At 48.2% G+C, this 21,458-nt stretch overlaps 1 protein-coding gene across 5 annotated transcripts; it reads left to right on the top strand.

The window, feature by feature from the left end:
- Positions 1 to 551: 551 nt before the first annotated feature.
- ZDHHC18 (zinc finger DHHC-type containing 18) lies at positions 552 to 21,066 on the top strand. 5 transcript variants are annotated; one of them, XR_002908279.2, is made up of 9 exons: positions 552 to 634; positions 5,241 to 5,390; positions 7,800 to 7,937; positions 8,461 to 8,509; positions 9,536 to 9,638; positions 11,526 to 11,635; positions 15,056 to 15,155; positions 18,523 to 18,619; positions 20,148 to 21,066. XR_002908279.2 is itself a non-coding variant. In XM_024203328.2 (9 exons), the coding sequence occupies exons 2-8, from the start codon at positions 5,246 to 5,248 to the stop codon at positions 18,218 to 18,220; spliced, it is 690 nt and encodes a 229-aa protein (XP_024059096.1). In that variant the 5' UTR covers positions 552 to 634; positions 5,241 to 5,245; the 3' UTR covers positions 18,221 to 18,247; positions 18,523 to 21,066. The 5 variants fall into 5 exon arrangements, 4 of the variants coding, with proteins under 4 accessions (XP_024059096.1, XP_024059097.1, XP_024059095.1 ...); XM_024203328.2 differs by adding an exon at positions 18,176 to 18,247 and having other exon boundaries at positions 18,523 to 21,066; XM_024203329.2 differs by having other exon boundaries at positions 18,523 to 21,066.
- The last annotated feature ends 392 nt before the right edge of the window (positions 21,067 to 21,458 follow it).

Raw genomic sequence — 21,458 nt, 5'->3', positions numbered from 1 at the left:
ACCCCAAATGCCCCCTCCCCACATTCCCACCCACAATTGTGCTGTGTTATGACTGGCTGTTGCCTGCCACTCCAGAGGTGGCTGCATGTCAGTGGTGCTGTGGGTATATAGTTTGTAAAGTATTGGGGGCTCTTTCCATTGAAAAGCACCCTAGAACTGTTCCTCCCCTGAGTCTGCACACATCAATAGGGTATGTACAGGAGTCAGGCAGTGTCCTGGTTGTATGGAGGCTGTTACATTCTAACCAGTCATTCACTTCAGTGTTGGGAAACAAAGTATGATTTGTTCTTCACATGGACTCCCTGGCTCTGGAACTTAGGTCCCATCTTCATGACAAAATCAACTGTGTTAGCTGGGGCTCCTAGGCGTTACCCCTATTCAAATAATAAACAGTAGTCATTAGAACAGCTGATCGAGGAGCTTGTGGGCGAATGCAGGGAATGTAAAAAACTTGTTTGTCTAATTATTTACAGCTGCCCCTTCCTTGCCAGTCACCTGACCCTGGCCATTCCCATCATCGGGGGTGTCCTGTTCTTCTTTGTCATCAGCTGTCTGCTGCAGACGAGCCTCAGAGACCCAGGTATTCTGCCCAGAGCCACCCCCAGTGAGGCTGCAGACCTGGAGAAACGGATTGGTGAGCCTTTCTGTCATGCATTTACTGTGGACTGTGCGTGCGCATGTGTTAGAAAAAGCTAATTCTTTAAAGGCATTTGGGGATCCCTCTCTTGAGCCTTGGCACCCTAGCAGTAGATGGGGAAGGTTTTGATGGGAGATGGCATTTGGAGTAGAGTCTAAGGACACACACTTGTGTCCAATTGATGGTGTCTCAGAGGGCCAAAAATCTAAAGAGCAGGTGATGATGGGAGGGGACTATCTGACCTGTCTAGTGCTAGCAAGCTGAGTCCCAAGATTGGGTATCTTCAGAAATGTAGAATTAGAAGTAATTTATTCTTCTGTTTAAAACTGTGATTCCCAAACTCTTTTGGTCAACAGTACCAATTTCCCGGACTATGTACTGTACCAAACACTACAGTCAACTCTACGTGCTCTTCGTGCCATGGAGCTCAGCTGGCTTCTTGCTTCCCGGGAGTGGAGTAGGTAGTAGAAGGGCAGCGGCCCAGCACAGAGTTTAATTGAGGGAGAGCCTGGAGTACCAGTTACCTCAGCCTGAAGTACCATTATGGGAAATCATCAGTTCAGAGTGACTGTGTACCATGCTCTTAAATACTGTGCCATTACTCTCATCCTAGAGTGTGGAGTAGAGAGAGGTGTGCTGGTTCAGACAGCAGTTGAAACACAGGGCTGGGATTGGGGAAGCCCTGAGTTCTAGTCCTGGTTATGAAACTTACTCTCTGTGCCTTTGGGGAAAGTCAGTTCACCACTGCGTCAGTTTCCCTGTCTGTAAAATGGATATAATACCAACCTCCCTTCTTCTCAGGGCTTCTAGGAGGATTAATTAGATAATGTTTGTGAAGCTGTTTGAACATGAAGCATTCTATGTAAGTGCTAAGAATTTATTCTTACTCCTTTCAACGGCAGGAAATGTGGTAGCACAGGTGTTTTTTCACCTTGGTTGGTAGGCTAATCATAGTATGTGTTGAGTAAGCTCTTCAAGCCCCGCGTATGTTCTGGTAGATCAGATAAAAAGTCTTGATAGGAGCAGAGAGAAACAAAGCCCTTGTTTTGTTTTTGACTGTGATCATCTCCATTGGTTTTGGTGACTAGAACTGGCACTGGGAAGGAGTTCTGGGTAACGCTGTTAATTGCAGGCCACATCCAGAGCATCTGAGACCAGTTCCCCTGGATTTTGTGACTGTGAAGCTTTGTCTGACATCTTTTGGGGCAAATGCTCATGTGGGGTTGTCGGAAAGCCTGTCTTGTGTTAGACACCACAGAGAACATCCCCACGTGTTACCCAAGCGCAAAGTATCTTGCTGCCCTGCTAGAGACGCCTGACAGTTTTGTGGATTTCAGAGCAGCTTCTGATAAACCACAACAAATCTCCACTCATGTAAAAATGCAGACAGTGGGGACTGATCCAAGATTATTTTGCCTAAAAAGGCATTTTAGACCCCTTTTCTCTGCTAGTTCTCAAAGGCTGCGTGTCTCAGTTAGTTTGAATGCAATTGTAATAATGCTAGGTAGGCCCAGATGTAATTGTGCCGAGGCTTGGGCGGAGGGGAATAGGGGTGTTGTTCTATACAGACTGTGCTGTGCTTACATTGTGCTGATAAATAATAACAATGCACCTATACATAAAACTGTAGGCTGGGGTTTTAAAGCAACCTAAGAGAGTTAGGTGCCCAATTCCGATTGAATTTCAGTGGGAATTGGGTACTTAACTCCTTTAGGCTCCTTTGAAAATCCCAGCCTTAATATTAATGAAGCATATCATACAACTGAGTCCAGTGCCAACAGAAGACTCTCCTCAGCACTCCCTCAACAGCTGCTGCTGCTAACTACCCACGCTCTGATTCCCCATTTGACTGTCCCTCTTTTAGAAGTTCAGAAATAGGTAGCTGATCCCAGTAACTGACTTGTAGACTAGATACTGAGCCCCCTGGCTATGTATCGTGATATCTTCTTACCGTGTTGCCAAACGAATAGCCAAAATAGTTGAGTCAGAGTGCCCAGTATAAAGTCCTATTACAATTTATTAATGAATTTGAAACAGTCCTCCTATCAACATCCAGCGGAATCTTCCTCTTGATTGAAACTGACTTAAAATCTCTAGTTAGAGCTTGTATTTACATTGGGCATTTATTCTGCAGATTGTGAATTTAGGGTAATGAATTTGGGAATGAATGCTTTTAGGGGCTAGGATTTGTCACTAGCCTGGTAGGACTCCTGTATTCACAGCTCATCACAGCTCTTATAAGAGGACAAGCATTGATGTAATGTCATGTATGTTTGTGTTTTTATGATGGCTGTATGACGGTAAGTGTGTATGTTCAGAATATATGGCTTGCTTTTTGTGGTGTTACCCATAGTAACGAATGCTCTAGCAAAGCTACTGTGAGACTTCTGGAAATGATCAAAGAAAAATAATTTCTCTATATCTGACCACATAACCATTTTGTGGGTGATTTTTAAAACTAGCTAGCTGTCTGCTTCACTTTCTGTTTCAAAATCCCCTGAAGTAGTTAGTCCATTAGCCCACTGCAGGGGCTACCTGTCATGTCAGCTGTTGCTCTTAATACAGTCCATTCATTTTCTTCTTAACATGCTTGACTGTGTCAAATCAGGTTTTTGAAGCCTTCATAAAAGCATGTGGTGCCCTCCCTGTTGTGATATCAAAGGGCTTATTTTTTTTTAAAAGTGACGTGCATGAATGTCCAAAGCCGCCCTTCCCAGCACTGCACCCATCCAGGACAGCACCCTCTGGCTACATGCAGAAGCGTATCTTGCAGTGTCCTGAAAAATCTCCAACCGGGGCCTTAGAGGAAGTAAATTCCACTTGTGCTACTAGTATGTGTCAAACTTCAATGGGATCTGTCTGAAACACTCAAGAGATCACCCCTCCACCTTGCCCCCAATTCTACTGCTAAACCACCCTGCCCATGGGCGGTGGGTGAACCTCCCCTTCAGGAAGGCTAGCTCCCTGGCCACTCCCCTTCTGCCGAGGCCCCGCCCTCCAGAGCCCTGAGCGACCCCCCAGCGGCCGAAGCCAAGAGCTGCCCCTGTTCCTTCCCTCCTTCCCCCTCCTCACCCCCTGTCAGCCCAAGCCGCCCCAGCCCCTGGCTGCAAGCCCGTGCTCTAGGCCACCGGCTGGAGCTGAGCCCCTGCTGGCTTCAGGGGACGGGAAGTGAGGACAGGGCTTCCCATGACCATGCCCCCAAAGGCTACTGCTCCTTAACTGTAGCTGTTTATTTGAGCATAAGCTTTCGTGGGCTACAGCCCACTTCATCGGATGCATAGAATGGAACATATAGTAAGGAGATATATATACACACACACATCCAGAGAACATGAAAAGGTGGGAGTTGCCCTACCAACTCTAAGAGGCTAATTAATTAAGATGAGCTATTATCAGCAGGAGAGAAAAAAACTTTTGTAGTGATAATCAAGATAGCCCGTTTCAGACCGTTTGACAAGAAGGTGTGAGGATACTTAACATGGGGAAATAGATTCAATATGTGTAATTATCACTACAAAAGTTTTTTCCTCTCCTGCTGATAATCGCTCATCTTAATTAATTAGTCTCTTAGAGTTGGTAGGGCAACTCCCACCTTTTCATGTTCTCTGTATGTGTATATATATCTCCTTACTATATGTTCCAGTCTATGCTTCCGATGAAGTGGGCTGTAGCCCACGAAAGCTTATGCTCAAATAAATTTGTTAGTCTCTTAGGGCTGGTCTACACTGGGGGGGGGGGGGAAATCGATCCAAGATACGCAACTTCAGCTACGCGAATAGCGTAGCTGAAGTCGAAGTATCTTGGATCGAATTACCTGGGGTCCAGACGGTGCGGGATCGATGGCCGTGGCTCCCCCGTCGACTGCGCTACCGCCGCTCGCTCTGGTGGAGTTCCGGAGTCGACGGTGAGCGCGTTCGGGGATAGATATATCGCGTCGTAACGAGACGCAATATATTGATCCCAGATAAATCGATTGCTACCCGCCGATACGGCGGGTAGTGAAGACATACCCTAAGGTGCCACAAGTACTCCTGTTCTTTCTGTGGATACAGGCTAACACGGCTGCTACTCTGAAACCTGTAGCTGTGTTGCTGGTGCACAGAACGGTTGTAGAAGAATCACATGTGTGTTAACAGCTTGTTACTTCCTTTGGTTGAGAACTGTTAGAGAGGAGCTTTGCTTCCTTCCGCTGTGTTCTAGAGATGAGTTAATGTTAGAGTGCTGCTTTAATGCTTACTATGTATATAGTGCCTCTGATTTTCAAAGCGTGGACTGACATTAATTCCTTTCGGCAGCCCTGCAAGGGAGATCAGTGTCATCCCTGTTGAACAGAAGGGGAATTGTGGCACAAAGATTAAATAACACTCTGAGTAATGCACAGAGCTAAGATTAGAGCTCTGGAGGTCCTGGCTCCCATCTTGAACTCAGTCCCCTAGATCACGCTGCCTCTCCCGCTTTCAGATTAGATATGAATGAGCACAGCACAGTGCATGCCAGCCGGCGCTGTGCCATGCAAGAGAGGAGCAAGCCTGCAATGGCTGGAGTGCCCTGTGGAATAGGTCTGTGTGAGCCTGACTCCTCCCACTTCACTTTCACTCCACAGATAGCATGGGCACCTCCACCTACCGCCCGCCTGCCCGGACAATGGAAGTGGTTATAAACAAATACGTGGTGAAATTAAAGTACTGCTATACCTGCAAAATGTTCCGACCCCCCAGGACCTCTCACTGCAGCGTCTGTGATAACTGTGTAGGTAAGTCCGAGGGGATCAGGAGCAGGTGAAATCTGCATAGATAAATGGGGGTCTAGTTTAAGCTCTTGAGCAAAAACCTTTCTGCTTCACCATAAAGGGCTTGAAAACTAACTAACAAACTTGTGATACAATAATCTCTCTCCCTTCTCCCCACTTCTAACTAATGACGGATCTGTACAGTGCCAATGGTGGCCTGTGGGCCGGGTACAGCATGTGCTGTGCTCTAATGCCCTCTCTTCAATAGTACCAGGTAGGATTGCACTGGTGAAATGCAGCATCTCTCCTATTTAAACCAACCTCCAAGCATCTGGGTGTGAAATAAAGCTGCAGGATCTCTGGTCCCTTGGCCACTCTGTGTTGCAGTCAAGGCTAATGTGAAGCAGAGGGGCCAGCATATGTTCTATTTTAGCCTTTCTGCCCCATGGCGCCTGGTGCTAGATGGGAGGGAGAGCTGGAGGCTGAATGAAGGAGTGAAAAAAGGGGTTGGGTACACCCACACTGGCAGATGTGAGGGGGACTGTGAAGCAGCAGATGTTGGTGTGGCAGTGAGGTTCCTGCAGAGTCTAGAGTCTCTGAAGGAGCAGTTTAAAAAGCTGTCCGTCTGGTGCGACGTACGGGCAGGATGGTGGAGTAGAGGTGAATGGCAGATCCACTGAGCACACTTACTTCATTAATTGTCAACCTATCTGAGTACAACCTTCTGTTCCAGTCAGCATGTTGCACTAAGAGTTGTGGATGCTGGGGCAGCTTGGGGACAGATGAAATTACTGATTTGAGAACTGCCACAAAATTCAAGGTCACCTGTCTAAAGAAGATGGCTCAAAGACAGGGAGTTTGAGGACCTACTGAATGGCTTTCAAGGATGAGGCATGACATCAGCGAGAGTCGCTCGGTGGCACAGGATGCAGCCCCACCCAGCTTTGTCAGGCCTGAGCGTTGCTTGAATGGGAGATCTCCAGGATGCTTCAGGTTTTAGTAGCTGGCATTCTTCCTTTTGAACCCAAGCCTCTGCCTAGTATTAAGCAGTGCTGTGCTGCTAGAGTTGCAGTTTTTTGGGTGAGACCTAAGTTGGAGGTCCTGGCCGCTTGTGGTTATAAAAGATGGCTTGGTACTTTTTTTTTTTTGCTAGCGGAGGAGTGTTAACCCATGTGTTTTGGCAAAATTTCTGTGTGGGTAATTTCATTCTGCCATCCTAAATTCCCCTGGCGGTTTCAACTGGATAGGATATTCTTCACATCCTGTATTAAATACCGAGGGAAACGGTATTCCGAGGGAAACGGTGGGGGCGAAAGACCTCTCTGGCTTCAAGATTAGGCTAGATAAGTTTATGGAGGGAATGGTTTGATGGGATAACGTGATTTTAGTCAATTAGGCAATAACGTCCATCGCTGGTAAAATGAGGGTCTGGCTAGAAAATCTTGCCTGTATGCTCGGGGTTCTGCTGATCGCCATATTTGGGGTCGGGAAGGAATTTTCCTCCAGGGTAGATTGGCAGTGGCCCTGGAGGTTTTTCGCCTTCCTCCGCAGCATAGGGCAGGGGTCGCAAGCTGGAAGATTCACTGCAACTTGAAGTCTTTAGATCACGATCTGGAGACTTCAACAGCAGAGTTAAGGGAAAGTGGGGGGGTCAGCTTTTGTGGCCTGCATCATGCAGGAGGTCAGACTAGATGACCATATTGGTCCCTTCTGACCTTAAAGTCTATGAGTCTATGAGTCTATGAAACTCTTAGGTAATGTTACCATGAGCTGTGAAAGAGTTGATAAGTTTCACCTCAGAGGTGGCTGCATTTCAGTGGTGGGTAAAGTGGTGTGCATGTTTTGCCAGCAGTGCTACTATTGTTAAAAGGGCTCTGCTAACTTGAAATCTAGTCCATTCTTTTAAGAGTCAGAAGTATTTTCAGGTATATTGCATCTGCCCTGGGTTCCCTTGCCAATCTTTGTGGCTTTACAATCAAATTTTCCTAACTTTTAAAATGCCTTTTCTCTTCACATGAACAGGGGAAACTGACTAATGCAAGGGAACAGTGAAACTGAGTCCCCACAGTTCTGTCAAATGCACAAAGTATACAGACTGAAGAAATAGAAATGCATTTTCTCTAATGTCTTTCAGTTTTAGAAATTGTAGGTGTTACAAGTAACCACAGTTAGTTAGAACAGTATTCTGGTAAAGTGATTTTTAAAGTTGGTGTCCGTATAAAGTTAAAGAAGGGCACATATACAGATTGCAAAGTACTATATAAATATAGTGATGGTGTCCTGTCATTCAGAGATACTGGGCTAAAATCTTAGGTTGGCAGGGTAGGGCAAAGGGCTGGCTTGTAGCCCCGAGGTTCCCAGAGGCTCTGCAGTGTTCACCCATTTGTAGGGAGTAAGATGTTCTAATGTCCTTCCCTTTCTGCCTTGTTTCAGAGCGGTTTGATCACCACTGCCCCTGGGTAGGCAACTGCGTGGGGAAGCGCAACTATCGCTACTTCTACGCCTTCATCCTCTCCCTCTCCTTCCTGACGGCCTTCATCTTTGCTTGTGTCGTCACCCACCTCACTCTGCGTAAGTACTGCGGCCGCTGTGAGTAACATGTGCATCACCCTCCTGGCCAAGGTGAACTCAGACCATCACCATGGGCACCTGGCTTAGCACAGACAGGGAAGCAGCCTCTAAATTTGTATCAGACTAGGTGATGGATGGCTCAGGTGACGATCATGAGATTCAGGGCCTTTCACTGCTAGGTCATCTGGATGAACTGGTCGAGGGCCGCAGTAGAGAACTGTAAACCTTATTTTGTTTGAGAGTTTTGGTGAGTGGGTTATTGCCCTCCCTAGCAAGTAGGATATAGACTATGTCAGGGCTGCAGTAGGTTGGAGGTGTATGTATACATTGCATCTACGTCTAGTCATGGCCTCTGATAGAAGGCAGCTTGCCTTTCAGCCCCTGAACCTCTTGGAGCGCGTGCTGCACACCAGCATCTAGATTGCGGGGGTTTCTCAGTCAGTTGGGCAGATCCATGTAGCCTTTGGCTGGAGATGTACATGTGCCTTCTTGATTTCAATATCTTGTCCTGTTTGCTTTGTAGGCTCTCAGGGAAGTGGATTCCTCACCACTCTGAAGGCAACACCGGCGAGATATCCTTTTAAAGCCTGCACCTTCCCATCTGTTCCCCTTTTTGTATGCTGACACAGCTGGATCCCTGCAGGGTATTGGAGGAGAGATACTAAAGCTATAGCTCTCTGAAAAGTGTTCTCTGATTTACAACATACAATAAGCCCCTTCTGTCAGGACATTTCACTATACTTTCAAACCCTAATGCACGTAGCCTCCTTACACCACAGGGCGGGGACGGGCAGACTTCTCTGCATTTACAAGAGGAGGTGGTGATCCTGTAGCCAAGCTGGTGAGACCCTTTGTTCAAGACACAGTCTCTTTCTCAGTGCCAGACTAGTACCTTGTGCGCTGTGATGCACAGACGAGGGTTGGAAACAAGCTCCCTTTCTGACACGTGGGAGGACACATGGAAAACGGGGGATGTCACTAAATTGGCCGTAGTGAGTTCTCCCTTGATGGGCACTCGCAGAATAGCACAGACAGTGGGAAGGAAGCTGCATGCCTGCTTTGTTGGCTGGAATGCACTCTCCTTTGCTAGCGAGGACGGACCCTTTTCCCCTAATGTAAGAGGTAGGGGTGAGAATCCAATTCCTTGCTAGGAGTCTCAGCCAGCCACTCAAAAGCAAGGGCACCTTGCTGAGCCCTTCATGACCCTCCCTAAGTCCCTGTGCTTGTGCCCCCCGCCAAGAGTCCTCACGGTTCATAGAATCTCAGGGTTGGAAGGGACCTCAGGAGGCCATCTAGTCCAACCCCCTGCTCAAAGCAGGGCCAATCCCCAACTAAATCATCCCAGCCAGGGCTTTGTCAAGCCTGACCTTAAAAACCTCTAAGGAAGGAGATTCCACCACCTCGCTAGGTAACCCATTCCAGTGCTTCACCACCCTCCTAGTGAAATAGTTTTTCCTAATATCCAACCTACACCTCCCCCACTGCAACTTGAGACCATTACTAGTTGCTGAGAGTGCCTCCATTACTTGGACCCGAGGCCTCCCCTTGCTCTGTGTGTGTGTGTGTGGTCTTGGAGGCTTCCTTGACTCTCTTTTCACCGTGCTGGAGTTGGTGATATGTTTTTTCTCAGTCTGGTCTATTTTGGGCCTCTCAGGTTTTCACACTTACCTAGTCGCCTCCAACCTGACAACGAATGAAGACGTAAGTATCCGTGTGTGTCTCCTTCCGTAGAGTGGGACCAGAAAGGGGTAAGCACCACCTCCTGGGCGTGAAACCCATTCCTTTCTAAGCAATGAAGAGATCAGCCAAAAATCTGTTGCTGTCTCTGCAGAAGTGTGTTAGAGGAAGTTATCTTGACAGGCCCTAGGTGCTTGTGGCACTTTATTACAGAGCAGATAAAAGATAGCACCTTTGGGCTGCCCCCAGAGTTTACACTCTAATTCGAGTAGCCCAGCAGAGCATGACCCCGCATGCGCACACAGGCAGAGTGCATGGGTTTCAAAAGGGCGAGCGGTGTGCGTTGCTTGGCTGTGTGGAGATGAGGAAAAGAGGTCATATTTTAAAATACTAGCTAATACACTTGAACCTTTGGGCTGCCCCTAAGATGGACCACGACCAGCTAACATGTTTGTAAACAGGACTTGCCTTGTGTACGCTAGATGCAAAGTCCTGTTTAAAATCATGTTAGTTAAAACATGTGAGCTTAACATATTTTGAAGCATGACCTGTTTCCCAGTCTAGACGTGGCCTTTGTTAATATTTGGACCACGGAGAGAGCAATAGAGAGGAAGGAGGCTCAATGGGTGGGCATTACTTGGTTCAGTTCCTTGCCTTGCCACAGACTTCCTGTGTGACTTTGGCAAGTCCCATTGTGTCTCTCTCTCTCTCGGCCTTGATTCTTCCTCTATGAAAGGGAGTTGATACATAGGGGTGTTATAAAGATAAATGTATTAAAGATTGTGACATGCTCAGCTACTACTGTAATGGGGGTCTGATAAGTACCTAGATAGCACAGCTGTTTGTATATGTCTGGTTACTTAAAGGGATTTGAAAATCACACTTCTGTCTGAAATATTTGTACCACCTTGTTGTTACAAGTGACACAATTGCTGTCTCAGAGAGAATGGTTCCTCTACTCTTTTACTTAGTGCATTTAACAGCACTTTGGGGCAATTTCTGCTCTCGGTTATACAACTGAGATTCCCACTAAAGTCAATGGGAGTTACACAGCGTGACTGGTGCATTGTCTGTCAGTTTCCTGTGTTGCTTGAGTGGCCTGTTTGTCACAGCAGCTGGGGAAAGGAAGTAAAAAGGGGAAGCGTGATTGTAAACTCTCACAAGCTGGCCGAGGCTCAGGGGCAGAGGTAGGATCTGGAACACCATCTAATTCCTACAGCTGACATGACTAAGATTTCAAGGCGACAGTGTTTCCTTAAACAGGCTCCTGTGGGTGCTCAGCATGAAGAAACTAAAGGGTTTCTTTACATTAACAGAGCTGCCTATGAACCCTCTTGCTGTTAGCTTAGCTCTGTAAGTGCACTATGTGCTTTACAGAAATGAGCCCCTGCCTTGTAGAACTTTCAGTCTAAATTTGGCAAACAAGAAATGACTAAAGTGAAACAAAGGGATGGGAGGGTGGGGGGTTTACAACCACTACACAAAGTGCGATGCATAGTACATGGTGTGGGAAACGTGTAACTAGTGGGCATTGTGACTGAGACTAAGCTTGGGCAAAGGCAGAAGGGCGAGCTGCTCTAGAGAGGACGTGCGCTGCAGAAGGCCAGCTAAAGGTTGCTTGATGCAATGGGAGGGGGAAGCTTTGTCTCACACAGTGCTGTTCTCTCAGCTAGCCGCACTGCCGTGGAGAGGATTTAGAGCCCAGGGAAGCGAGAGCCGTGTTGTGGGGCACAGTGCAAAGCTCCACACCCTCTGCCCTGGCTTGGGTCACTTCAGTCTTGGGCTTTTCAAGCAGAGTGTGGATGACACTGTCCAAGGCCCCCTCCCATGTGACCTGGGCAGTGCACTGACCATCTCCATGCCCTCGCCAGGCTGTCGCTTTCTAATCAGCCTGTGTCCTTTCAATTGCAGATCAAAGGGTCGTGGTCAAATAAGAGAGGCTCAGAGTTTGCCAATCCCTACAGCCATAAGAGTATCCTCACCAACTGCTGTGCAGTATTGTGTGGGCCATTCCATCCCAGGTAAGAGCCTCCGATCCTCACTGGACTCGGGACTTGCACCCTGCCCTGACACTGCAGCCACATGCGGAGGTGGAGACAGGCGAGGTTAATACTGGCTCCCAGGAGCCAGGCCAAAGCGACGGCACAGGGCTCTCGTGTAGGGTGGGGTGGGTAATTCTGAGGCTCAGGCCCAGAGGGAGAGGTAAATGTATAGGCGAGTGCTGACTGTTACTTTTCATCCATTGAAATCTGCTTAATTCAGGGCACTTCAGACTTCATTGTAGGGTGTAAACTGAGTGCAACTGGAATTTCCCCCTGCAGTGTAGTAAGGGTGGGATGTGCCTGTTACCGGAGGGCCCAGCAGCGAATGGTAATCGCTTGCTATGGATGTATTTACTAGATGTGTGTTTCCTCTTTAGATATTTAAAAATCCAGTGCCCTAAGGAGCTCAGGAGGGCTAAAGGATGCATCCTGTGAGCTTTAGCACTACATAAAGAATAACCCTGGGCTTAAAGGTGCCCTGCAAAGGACTTCCCAATACCTCTGACTTCTGGGTGATGGAGAAGTTCTTCACTGCTTGTTTTTACACTACAAATACAGGTCTTGTCTGCCCTGGCAGAGTCTCTGGTGACTGGAGAACTAGTGGAATGACACACTCACCAGACTCAAGGCAGTGAAAGCTGAATGATCGGGAGAGTACAGATTTTAGACTGTGGTTAAATAAAGCTGCTATTATTATTATTATTATTATTGAACAACTCTTTAATTTCCATGACTAACTGACCGACTGGGGGGGAGAGAGCTTTGTCTCACTCCTCACTTGTCAAAGAAGGCAGGAGGGCTCTTGCTAAATGTGCTCTTGATACAGCTCCAGGATCTCCAGGTGAGAGCAGACTTGACATACCTGATATTTCTAAGGTGAAAAACAAGCATCAAAACCCCTTCCATCCCACCATCATCCACTATAAAGAAGGAGAAGTAAGGAGCACCAGCCCAGGTTTTTCCTTTGCAGGTCATCTCTAAGTGGCTGGAATTCTACATGCATCTTGCAGCTGCTTTTCAGATCAAGATGGAGCATTGCATGCTGGGATATGTGGTCTGTGGAGGTCTTCACCTCTATCAGAGATGGGGTAGACTGCAATCCTCTCCATTTTATGCAGTATGCTGGAAACCTTAGCCTTCTGGCAAGTAGCCAATGCTGTCCTTACTCAGACAATTTGGAGACTCTTGCATTAAAAGGACACAATGATTTCCTATTTAATTTGATCCTGACAAATTCCCTTACCTGTGAATTATCTGCAACTGTCATTAAAGCAGGAAGGAATAATGCCAAACATCTCTCTGACTTTTCCTCAACTGTGCTGGTTTGCTTCTTGTTTTTCACTGGGCTTGGACAATGAAACCAGACCAGTGAGTTCCACCCTCTGCTCTTCCCCGGAGCAGAGGACAGGGTCCCTGAGTTGCAGAGTTCCTGGGGCAATGTTGTTCACTGCTTAAACTGAATTGCAGTTTAAAAAAATCATTTAATGAAACCTGGTTTGTACCTTTCAAAAAACAAACAAAAACCCTCTGTTGGATCTAACCTACCTAACATCTTCCATCTGAGGCGCTCAGACTAGACGATCAGAATGGTCCCTTCTGGCTTTAACAGCTATGAATCTAATCCCATCAAAAAATAAAACTGCCATGGTTTAGTCACATGAGGGCGCAGTCGGGCAAATTTAAAATAATCTCTTGTGTTGGGTGGTTGGGAGTTTCATCCCAACCCACGTTTTGTAGCTCTCAGCCTGTTGAATGCTTCAGGCACTTTTGAGACAGTGTTTCTTTTGCTGGGAGGAACCAATTTGAACTTACTGGGAGCATTCCAGAAATACTAGCCCAATGTAAGTGTAATGAAATAATTCAGGGAAGGTCAGCTGTTGTTTAACCTGTGCTCAGGAGGGCTGGTACACCATGAGCTAAGGAGGGTTTTGTTTTCCCCCTCGAAAAAAAATACTTCCCAAGGTTCTTGTCCTTTTCAGTGTCACCGTTACTATGGAGTCCATGATAGTAAGTGAGCTAATCTATTTCAATATGTTGAGAGCCCTGGGAGGCAGATGACTGCTAATGGGATAATAGTATTTCACTCCTGCTCTAGGGGGCCTCTCCAACTCCAGCCTAGCACAGTAGTGACACAACTTTGTCTCTAGTTCTGAGTGCTCAGGAACCCATATCATCCATCCCCCCACTGACACTTTGTCTAGCAGTCCCCACAAAGACAAGCAGGGCTTGGGGAAGCTTACCCTGCTGCTGTCACTATGGTACTGGTTCTGTGGCTGCAGTGGGGACTTGACTGTCCAGGGCGGACAAGCCAGCAGCTTCCAGGTGCACTCAGCTCACACCAAGAGATTTGAAGAAACGCCTTCCTGCCCAGAGTGCTAAGTGTTTTGGGCTCAGGTGGGTGCGTGTAGCCTTGCCGGTCACCTTGGGGTTTAAGCGACAAGTGTTTAAAAACATTCACAAGAAAAGTCTGAGCCATAGTTAAGTGCTGTCCTGTGTGCGGAGTCTGTTCCCTCTCCCCAGTCACCCTCATGAGATTTGGCCAAGGGGATTTTCCTGAGTGCATTCAAATTCCCTAATCTCTGGACAGTGCTGGCAGACACAGCTGTCTTGTGCTAATGATCAAATGCTGTCAGGGTTTGCTAGAATCACAGAAAAGTAGGACTGGAAGGTATCTTGATAGGTCATCTAGGCTTGGCCACTGCACTGAGGCAGGACTAAGTATTATCTACACCATCCCTGACAGGTGTTTGTCTAACCTGCTTTTAAAGGCCTCCAGTGATGGAGATTCCACAGCCTCCCTAGGTAATTTGTTCCAGTGCTTAACCACCCTGACCGTTAGGAAGTTTTTCTTGTCTAACCTAAATCTCCTTTGCTGCAGCTTAAGCCCATTACTTCTTGTCCTGTCCTCAGTGGATACAGAGAATAATTTATCACCCTCTTCTTTATAACAATCTTTTATATATTTGAGGACTGTTATCGTGTCCCCCTCAGTCTTCTCTTCTGTAAACTCAACAAACCCAATTTTTTTCGGTCTTTCCTTGTAGGTCATGTTTCTAGATCTTTATTTTTGTTGCTTTCCTCTGTACTTTCTCCAATTTGTCCACATCTTTCCCGAAGTGTGGTGCCCAGAACTGGAGACACTACTCCAGTGGAGGACTTATCGGTGCTGAGTAGGATGGAAGAACAACTACATGTGTCTTGCTTACGACATTCCTGCTAATACATCCCAGAATTGTGTTCACCTTTTTTGTACCAGTATTATATTGTTGACTCAATAGGTGCTAGCAACTCATTTTTATAGCATCACTGGTTGGCTTAGCACACAGCTTCGGGGGTTTGTTTCTTGATGAACATTGCTGTTTTAACCTCTCCCCTCTTTTTTCCCATCTTGTTTTCTAGTTTAATAGACAGAAGAGGATTTATCCAGCCTGATGCCGGGACCCCGTCCAGTCCCAAGAGTGAAATCCCCTCCTTTGGAGCCAAGACTGACACCAGCATGGTAGGAGGCATTCCCTAGTGGTGCTGTGATATAGTCCAGTGCCTGTCGTGCCTGTGCCTAGCTCCAGTCAGTACCTTCCCGTTATCTCCCTGACCTCAGGCAAGACAGCCCTGTGGTGCAGAGCTGCCAAAGACTCAGTCAAACCAGGCGTTCCTTTTTTATTTATTTATTTTTTGTTTCACTGTGATATGGCTTACCTGGATTTTCAACTGCTACAGCCTGATGCCGAGCAAGACCTTGGCCTCACCCAGGGAGAGGGGTTCGAACCACAGCTGGGAAGCAAGAAGGGCTGTTTGGGAAACCCCAACCTCTCAGAACCATCCAAGCTTGGAGTGTCCGCTGCAGAGAGCTGCCATCTTTCCTGCGGGGATTAGCTGAATGGGCTGCCGGGCCTTGTGGGGGCGGAGGATGGGGAGTCCATGGCCCATCTCCAGTGCTGCATTCTAGATTGGGGGTTGGGTGTTTGGGGATGATGAAGGCTGAAAGCTAGGTCTCCCTGCTGTGTCTCTACACATGCCTCCTGCATCTCTGCCCCAGGAGTGTGAGGGGCAGCTTCATGTGTCAGTATAAACTACGATCCCATCTAGGCCTGTGGAATATGTAGCGTCCCTTTCCCAGCAGCACCGTTACTTTTCAGAATTGCAGCTGGCTGGTTGGGATAACATTCTCGTTCCCAGGTGCTGGGGAGAGCTCTGAGGGTCCAGACCCATATGGGGCAGTGAGCATAGGCAGGGAAATAGATGTGCCATCCCAGTTGCTGTTCAGTGCTGGCTCTCACCTGATCACAGAGAAGGTGCTGACCCAACCCTTCCTAATGTTATAGCCATTTCACCCAGTAAGAAGCCGTGCAAGGATACAGTCCAGAGGAGCTCCTAGTTTTAACTGTTAGAAACAAAATAAGCAAAGTATTTTGTGGGTGTAATGGGGAGATGTTGCCCTTAGATGGTCACCTGTCAGACCTCTGCCCAACACTAGATGGCTAAAGCGTGAGTGGGCTCCAGCGTTGAAGAGGCACAGCTTGCCCAAATTGGGTTACCCTGACTGCTGGTGTCAGTTAGCCTGCGCTTGGTTTGGATTCCTGGCCAGTAGAATAGAGAGTGGGGCCACCTGCTGGCCCTCTGGGAATGATTCCTCTGAGTTTGTCTGCCCCAGGGTGGCACCATACCTGTTGCTGCTCCTTACCAGGTGTTCACCAGTCTGCCTTGTGGATTACTGACACTGGCGAGTGTGTTTAGGAGAGTTACAGACACATTAGCAATACTTGAAATGTGTTTATTAAAAGCTGCTGGGTATTTTTGCACAATTTTTTAGATTTTTTTCTAAGTAGTATTTTTTTATGTGTCGGTGTAGATAGCTGCTGTACATATTCCTGGCACCAGGGTAGAGATTTGCAATGTTTGTTCTGTGTTAAGCCACTTGGTTAGACGCCCCAGGCGTTGCAGTATGTATCGGACCCAAGCCCTTTCATCTTTCTCACCTGTGCTTTTATCACTAGTCAGTGCATTTGTGGGGCAGATTGTCACAGAGGTATTCCCCTGTATTCTGCTTTGCACATCATGAATGACAGCACGCTAGCAGAGAATTGCCGGCTGCTGCAAACATAAGGAGAACATAGGGTGTGTGGAAGGGGCTGGTATTGCTTAAGGCACCCCTCATTCGCCCTACCCTGTGAGTCAGTCTGCTGAGCAGTGGTGAACTTCAATGGGACAATGTTTAAATGCACCCCCCAGCATGGTGTTCTCACATTCCATGCATTCCCTTCCTCTCTAGTTTTTGGCACTCTTTTGTAGCCCAGTTTTGTTGCTGGCCAGAAAATGTCACAAATCCTGACTGTTCAAAGAGCAGTGCATGAGATGTGCCCCGCCCCTCCACCACCCACGTCCTGGGGTTGGGAACTTGGGATCTGCATTTACATGCTGCAGGCTTCTTGCAGAAGGCAGTGGTTTTAGGTGGGGCTTTAAGAGAAGCTTTAGCTGAGAAGAATATTGGACAATTTCAAACCATTCCTTTTTGGAGATTTGATTAAAAATCTGCTCCTGCCACCCTGTAAATGTTCCTCTTGCTTCATGTTTCTGGCTCAGTGCATAGAGAGCTCAGTATTCAAGTGAGAAGGGGCATGGCAGGGGTGCTGTTGTTAGTGGACTGATCTTATAGGATAGCCGGGGGGGGGGAGGTGCTGCTGCCTTGTTATATGTATGGCTGGGGACTGGATGATTCGGGCTTCATATGCTGTTCTCAATCAGTCCCCTTTCCAGCAGGGTGACTAGTCCAAAGCCAGCCCCTGTTCTTAGTGACCAAAAGCATTTACCAGCTGTTCCTCGGAGAAGTATCCTCGCACCACAACCCCCCCAGGATGTTAATGTTCCCCACTGCTGGCAGCTGAGGCGAAGAAGGGTCGCTACCAGCAGGTAGCGTAAATTACCACCTGAGCCCTGGGGGTGACCCCTGCAGCTCAGGGGTGAGGCAGGCTGGCAGGGCCGCTCCCTCTGCAGATTGACACACAAGGCTATAGCTGATGTGCCTTGCCGCCTCCGACGGCTCAATGCAACAGTGTCCAAAGCTGCTGCTGTGTCTGGAAAATAGCCCTCCAAAAATCCTTTCCAGAAACCATGCTGCGCAGCAGTTCCCGTCTGTCTTCCCCTTATCCACAACATAGCCGGTGTTCTTAATACAACGGCACTAACTCTCCCAGGGCCCTGATGCTGTTTCGTGGCTTGTGTAATGGTAGGACTGGCAGATGGTGTGTAGAGGGTCAGTAAAGCTACGCTCTAAGAGGCTGCAGCTTAATGGGAAGGGATAGGAAAACTGACCCGGCCTCTTACAGGAGTTCTGAAGGAGGGCGAGGGAGGCAAACTCTCTCACTTCTATTTGAACCAGTTTCTCTTGTTACTTGCTGTAATAAAGTTATATTTTTAAAGTTAACTGTTTGGGGATTTGTTTGTTTCCTTTTATGGGTTCGGAGGCATGTTCCTCAGCTTCTGCAGTGGGGCGAGTAATGATTCTCTGTCCGTCCAATGAAGGTTAGATGGCTTCTTCCAGCTGCGAGGCTTGCCTGCCCACTGTAAGCACTCCCCGCAGGATCAGGCTGGAAGGTATGCACAGCTGCAAACCCCAGCAACTTGGTGTGGCCCGATGGTTTCTCGGGGTTTCATCGTTCAGCTGCTGAAATTTGACACAGCTCAAACTGCATCTTCCTTCAGAGGCCTTAAGTTAAGCACCCTTCTCCCATCCCCCTCTCCCTCTAACCCAGTCCAGTGCTGTCCCAGGATCTGAGAGTGGCCTGAGACAGAGCGCCCTCTCTCTGACACAGTCTGCCCTGTCCTTGCCAGCGGATGCTGAAGTGCATAATCTCTGGTGTCTTCCCCAGGAGGATGCCTGCCAGGACTTTGCCATTTCCTGCACTGCCTGATGGGATCTAACACCCCGCTTTCTGGATGTTAGCCCTGCTTTCTGAGGGGTAGTTGGTAAGAAAGCACTTTCTTCTTCTCTCCCCAGTCCAGTGACTCATCTCATCCTCCCTGCATGATTTGCTCTGTACAGGAAGCCCCAGCTACCCTCTGGTTTGTGTAGGCATTGGTGTGTAGTGTGTGCGAAGAGCCCTGCTGGGCAGTGAGCCATGCTAGGCTGTGTGGTATGTAGGATTATCCCCAGCCTTGCAGAGGATTAGGGAAAGTTTCATTGCACTGCACTGCAGACTGAGTGGAGGCAGAGCAGATGTGCTTGGCTGAGAGCTGCCGTGCATTACTTTGGGTTTAGGCCAGTTGTTACTAGAGCTGCAGGGTTTAGAGAGTAGTGAGGATTGGACTTAGTTTGGAGGGAGATGGGATGCACGGACAGAAGGGTTAGGGCAGTAGGGCTTTAAGCCCTGAATGGTGGCTGCAAAGAGGCTGGATTGCAGTGTTGACTTTTAGCCCTGGCAAACGAGATGCTGCTGTGGGTGGAAGAGAAGCTCTGCTGATGCAGGGATGTGACATTCACAGCAAGGTGTGGCGTGACCACAGGACTGGGAGCCAGGAACAGATTCGTAATCCTGGCTCTGTCACTGATGCACTTTGTGACTAAGTCACTTCCCCTTTCTGTGCCTCAGTTTTCCTCTCTGTAACATGAAACTCATCCTTCAACATGCCTGTGACACCGGTGAGTAATTTGTAAAAGTGCTTTGAAGAGAACGTAGTGTTACATCAGTGCTCATTACTCCGTGACGACGGCAGGGGATTCTGCAGGGACAGCCCTGCTAACACTTGCATAACTGCGCTTCTCCTTCTTTCCACACACCGCTAATGAGCGAGTGTCCGCCAGAAGGGGAGCACTGATAATGCCCAGCTGCCAGGAAGCGGGATGGACCCTGCCAGTGTCTATTCCCTGTCTTCTCTGCACAGTCCATAGAACAGTTTGTATTTATGACACGAAGTCAGCTATCCCTGGAGCCTGTTCCACTGCTGGTGCCGCCGCTGTTCTCCGCCATGTGCTATCCACAACAAGTGTGGGTGCAAAGGAAGTCATGACCTAGCAGCTGTGGAGTAAACCGATAGTTACACACCTGCAGAGTGTCTAGTGGTGGCTGCACGTGTCTTGCTCCGATTCCCCTTCCTCCTCCTCTTCCTCTCCCTGCTGAGTGCTGTCTTGCTCATGTGGTAGTCTCCTAATCACCCCCTCTCCTACTGCATGATGCTTGAGAGCATTGGTCAGTAATTACTCCCTTATCTGTCTTGTTTTGAGGGGTCTAAACAGCTGATGCTTGCCTGGCATGGGTGTTACCAGAGGTCAGCTGCTTCAGCTCCTGAGGAGAGTGTTGCTGGAGCCTCGCTTGTGCTGCTAACACAGGACTGGCAATGATCTGACCCCATCCTGTTCTGTTATTTCCTGTAGCTGGCTTGGAGGATCCACTCCTGCTCTTGCTCCTGTTTCCTGACTCACTCTGGTATTTCTTGTACTAACCCTCTCTTTCTCTCCTCCACTTTCCTTTCCCTGCACTGACGGGGGGAAATCCAGTATGTTCAGGGGACTAAAGCGCTCTTGAGGACACGGATAATACCTGAAACAGCAGCCATTACCACCGCCTGTGCCTCCCCACGCCAGGGCTACGCTACTGCACCTCGGTCCCTCCCGTGGCAAGAGAGGGAGGAAAGCTGCTGTGCACGTGGGAAAGCCTTTCCAAACCCGCGTGTGGAGCTGACGCACGCTGCTGTCCCATGGGTTTGAAGCATAAAGCCATAAATGCATCTGTTCTGAGTGCAATAACTGGAGTTTTTACCGTCTCCTGCTGCTGGAAAGAGACTCATGCAACTGAACCAAGGCCCTCGCTGGCTCCTTGGAACTAGCCTTACTCTGCAGTGCCGGTGTCGCCCCCTCAATAGACTGAAGATGTAATTATAGTTATTTAGTTGAGCAGGTACGTGAGACTTTACCAGGTTTAGTGCGGTGTGTTCACAGCTGGTTAAGTGGGCTTGTGAAGCAGAATTCTGCCAGAGCTGGCCAGCGGCCGCCTCCCCAGCCGTGAGCTGCTCGCGCCGTATGTATGCAGGCAAAGGACTCTCCTGTCTCTGCGGTAGTTAGTGTGTGTGAAGAGTTCACCTTTCAAACACTTACTAGTAAGTTCTGTGTTTTCTGTCTCTTAGGATACACTAGTTTAGAGGAAGGGATTAAGTGCAGTAGTGGTTTCAGTAGTGACTTTTGCAGCCCCTGTGTAGATTCCTCTGCTACTGCCATCAGCATTATTGAAAGGACAGAGCAGAAAAGAGGGGAAGGAAGCTGGATGCTCTAACACTCTAGCAGCCACTGGGCAAACCAAGTAGGGTTTGTAAAAGGGAGCTAGTGTCAAACCGTGAGCCCCCACCCCTTGTCAGCTAGGCTACAGTCTGGTAGGGTTTGAAATCCATTTATGCCTTTTACTTTTTGTAACAAAATAAAGTTTCTCCTATTTACTGTACATGGGCATCTGGCTGCTGTTTCCCCAGCACCCAAGGGGAACGCCTCCAGGCTGCTGTTACCTGTGTGTGCTTTTCCTTTAGAGGGTGGAGTGAATGAAGATGGAGCATAGAAGGGTTTGCGTATGTCTGTATGACCTCTTGTGTTAACCACGGGGCTGAAAGCCAGGAACTCCCTCAGCCGAAAGCCAGCTTTGGCACTGACTGTGGCCTTAGGGCACGTTCGAGCCACCATTCCCCCCATAAAGTGGGAATGAAACATGGCTTGTTCCCAGGAATGGGAGGTGGTAATTGAAGAGCATCAAATGTCTGGTGCTGAATTGTCACCGTTTTTCCTGATCAGTACTAACCCAAATTCAAACCCTGTCACTGCTGA

The sequence above is a fragment of the Terrapene carolina genome, unplaced genomic scaffold (assembly GCF_002925995.2).
Source record: "Terrapene carolina triunguis isolate 2854851 unplaced genomic scaffold, T_m_triunguis-2.0 Scaffold236, whole genome shotgun sequence".
Lineage (NCBI taxonomy): Eukaryota > Metazoa > Chordata > Testudines > Emydidae > Terrapene > Terrapene triunguis.
Note: the sequence above shows the minus strand (reverse complement) of the source record. Positions and strands in the feature narration are given on the sequence as shown.

Coding starts and splice junctions, on each gene's coding strand:
- ZDHHC18 (XM_024203326.2), top strand. CDS start 5,246: ATGGGCACCTCCACCTACCGCCCGCCTGCCCGGACAATGGAAGTGGTT. Junction 8,510..9,535: donor CTGAAGGCAACACCGGCGAG/ATATCCTTTTAA, acceptor CTCTCTTTTCAC/CGTGCTGGAGTTGGTGATAT. Junction 11,636..15,055: donor TGTGGGCCATTCCATCCCAG/GTAAGAGCCTCC, acceptor CTTGTTTTCTAG/TTTAATAGACAGAAGAGGAT.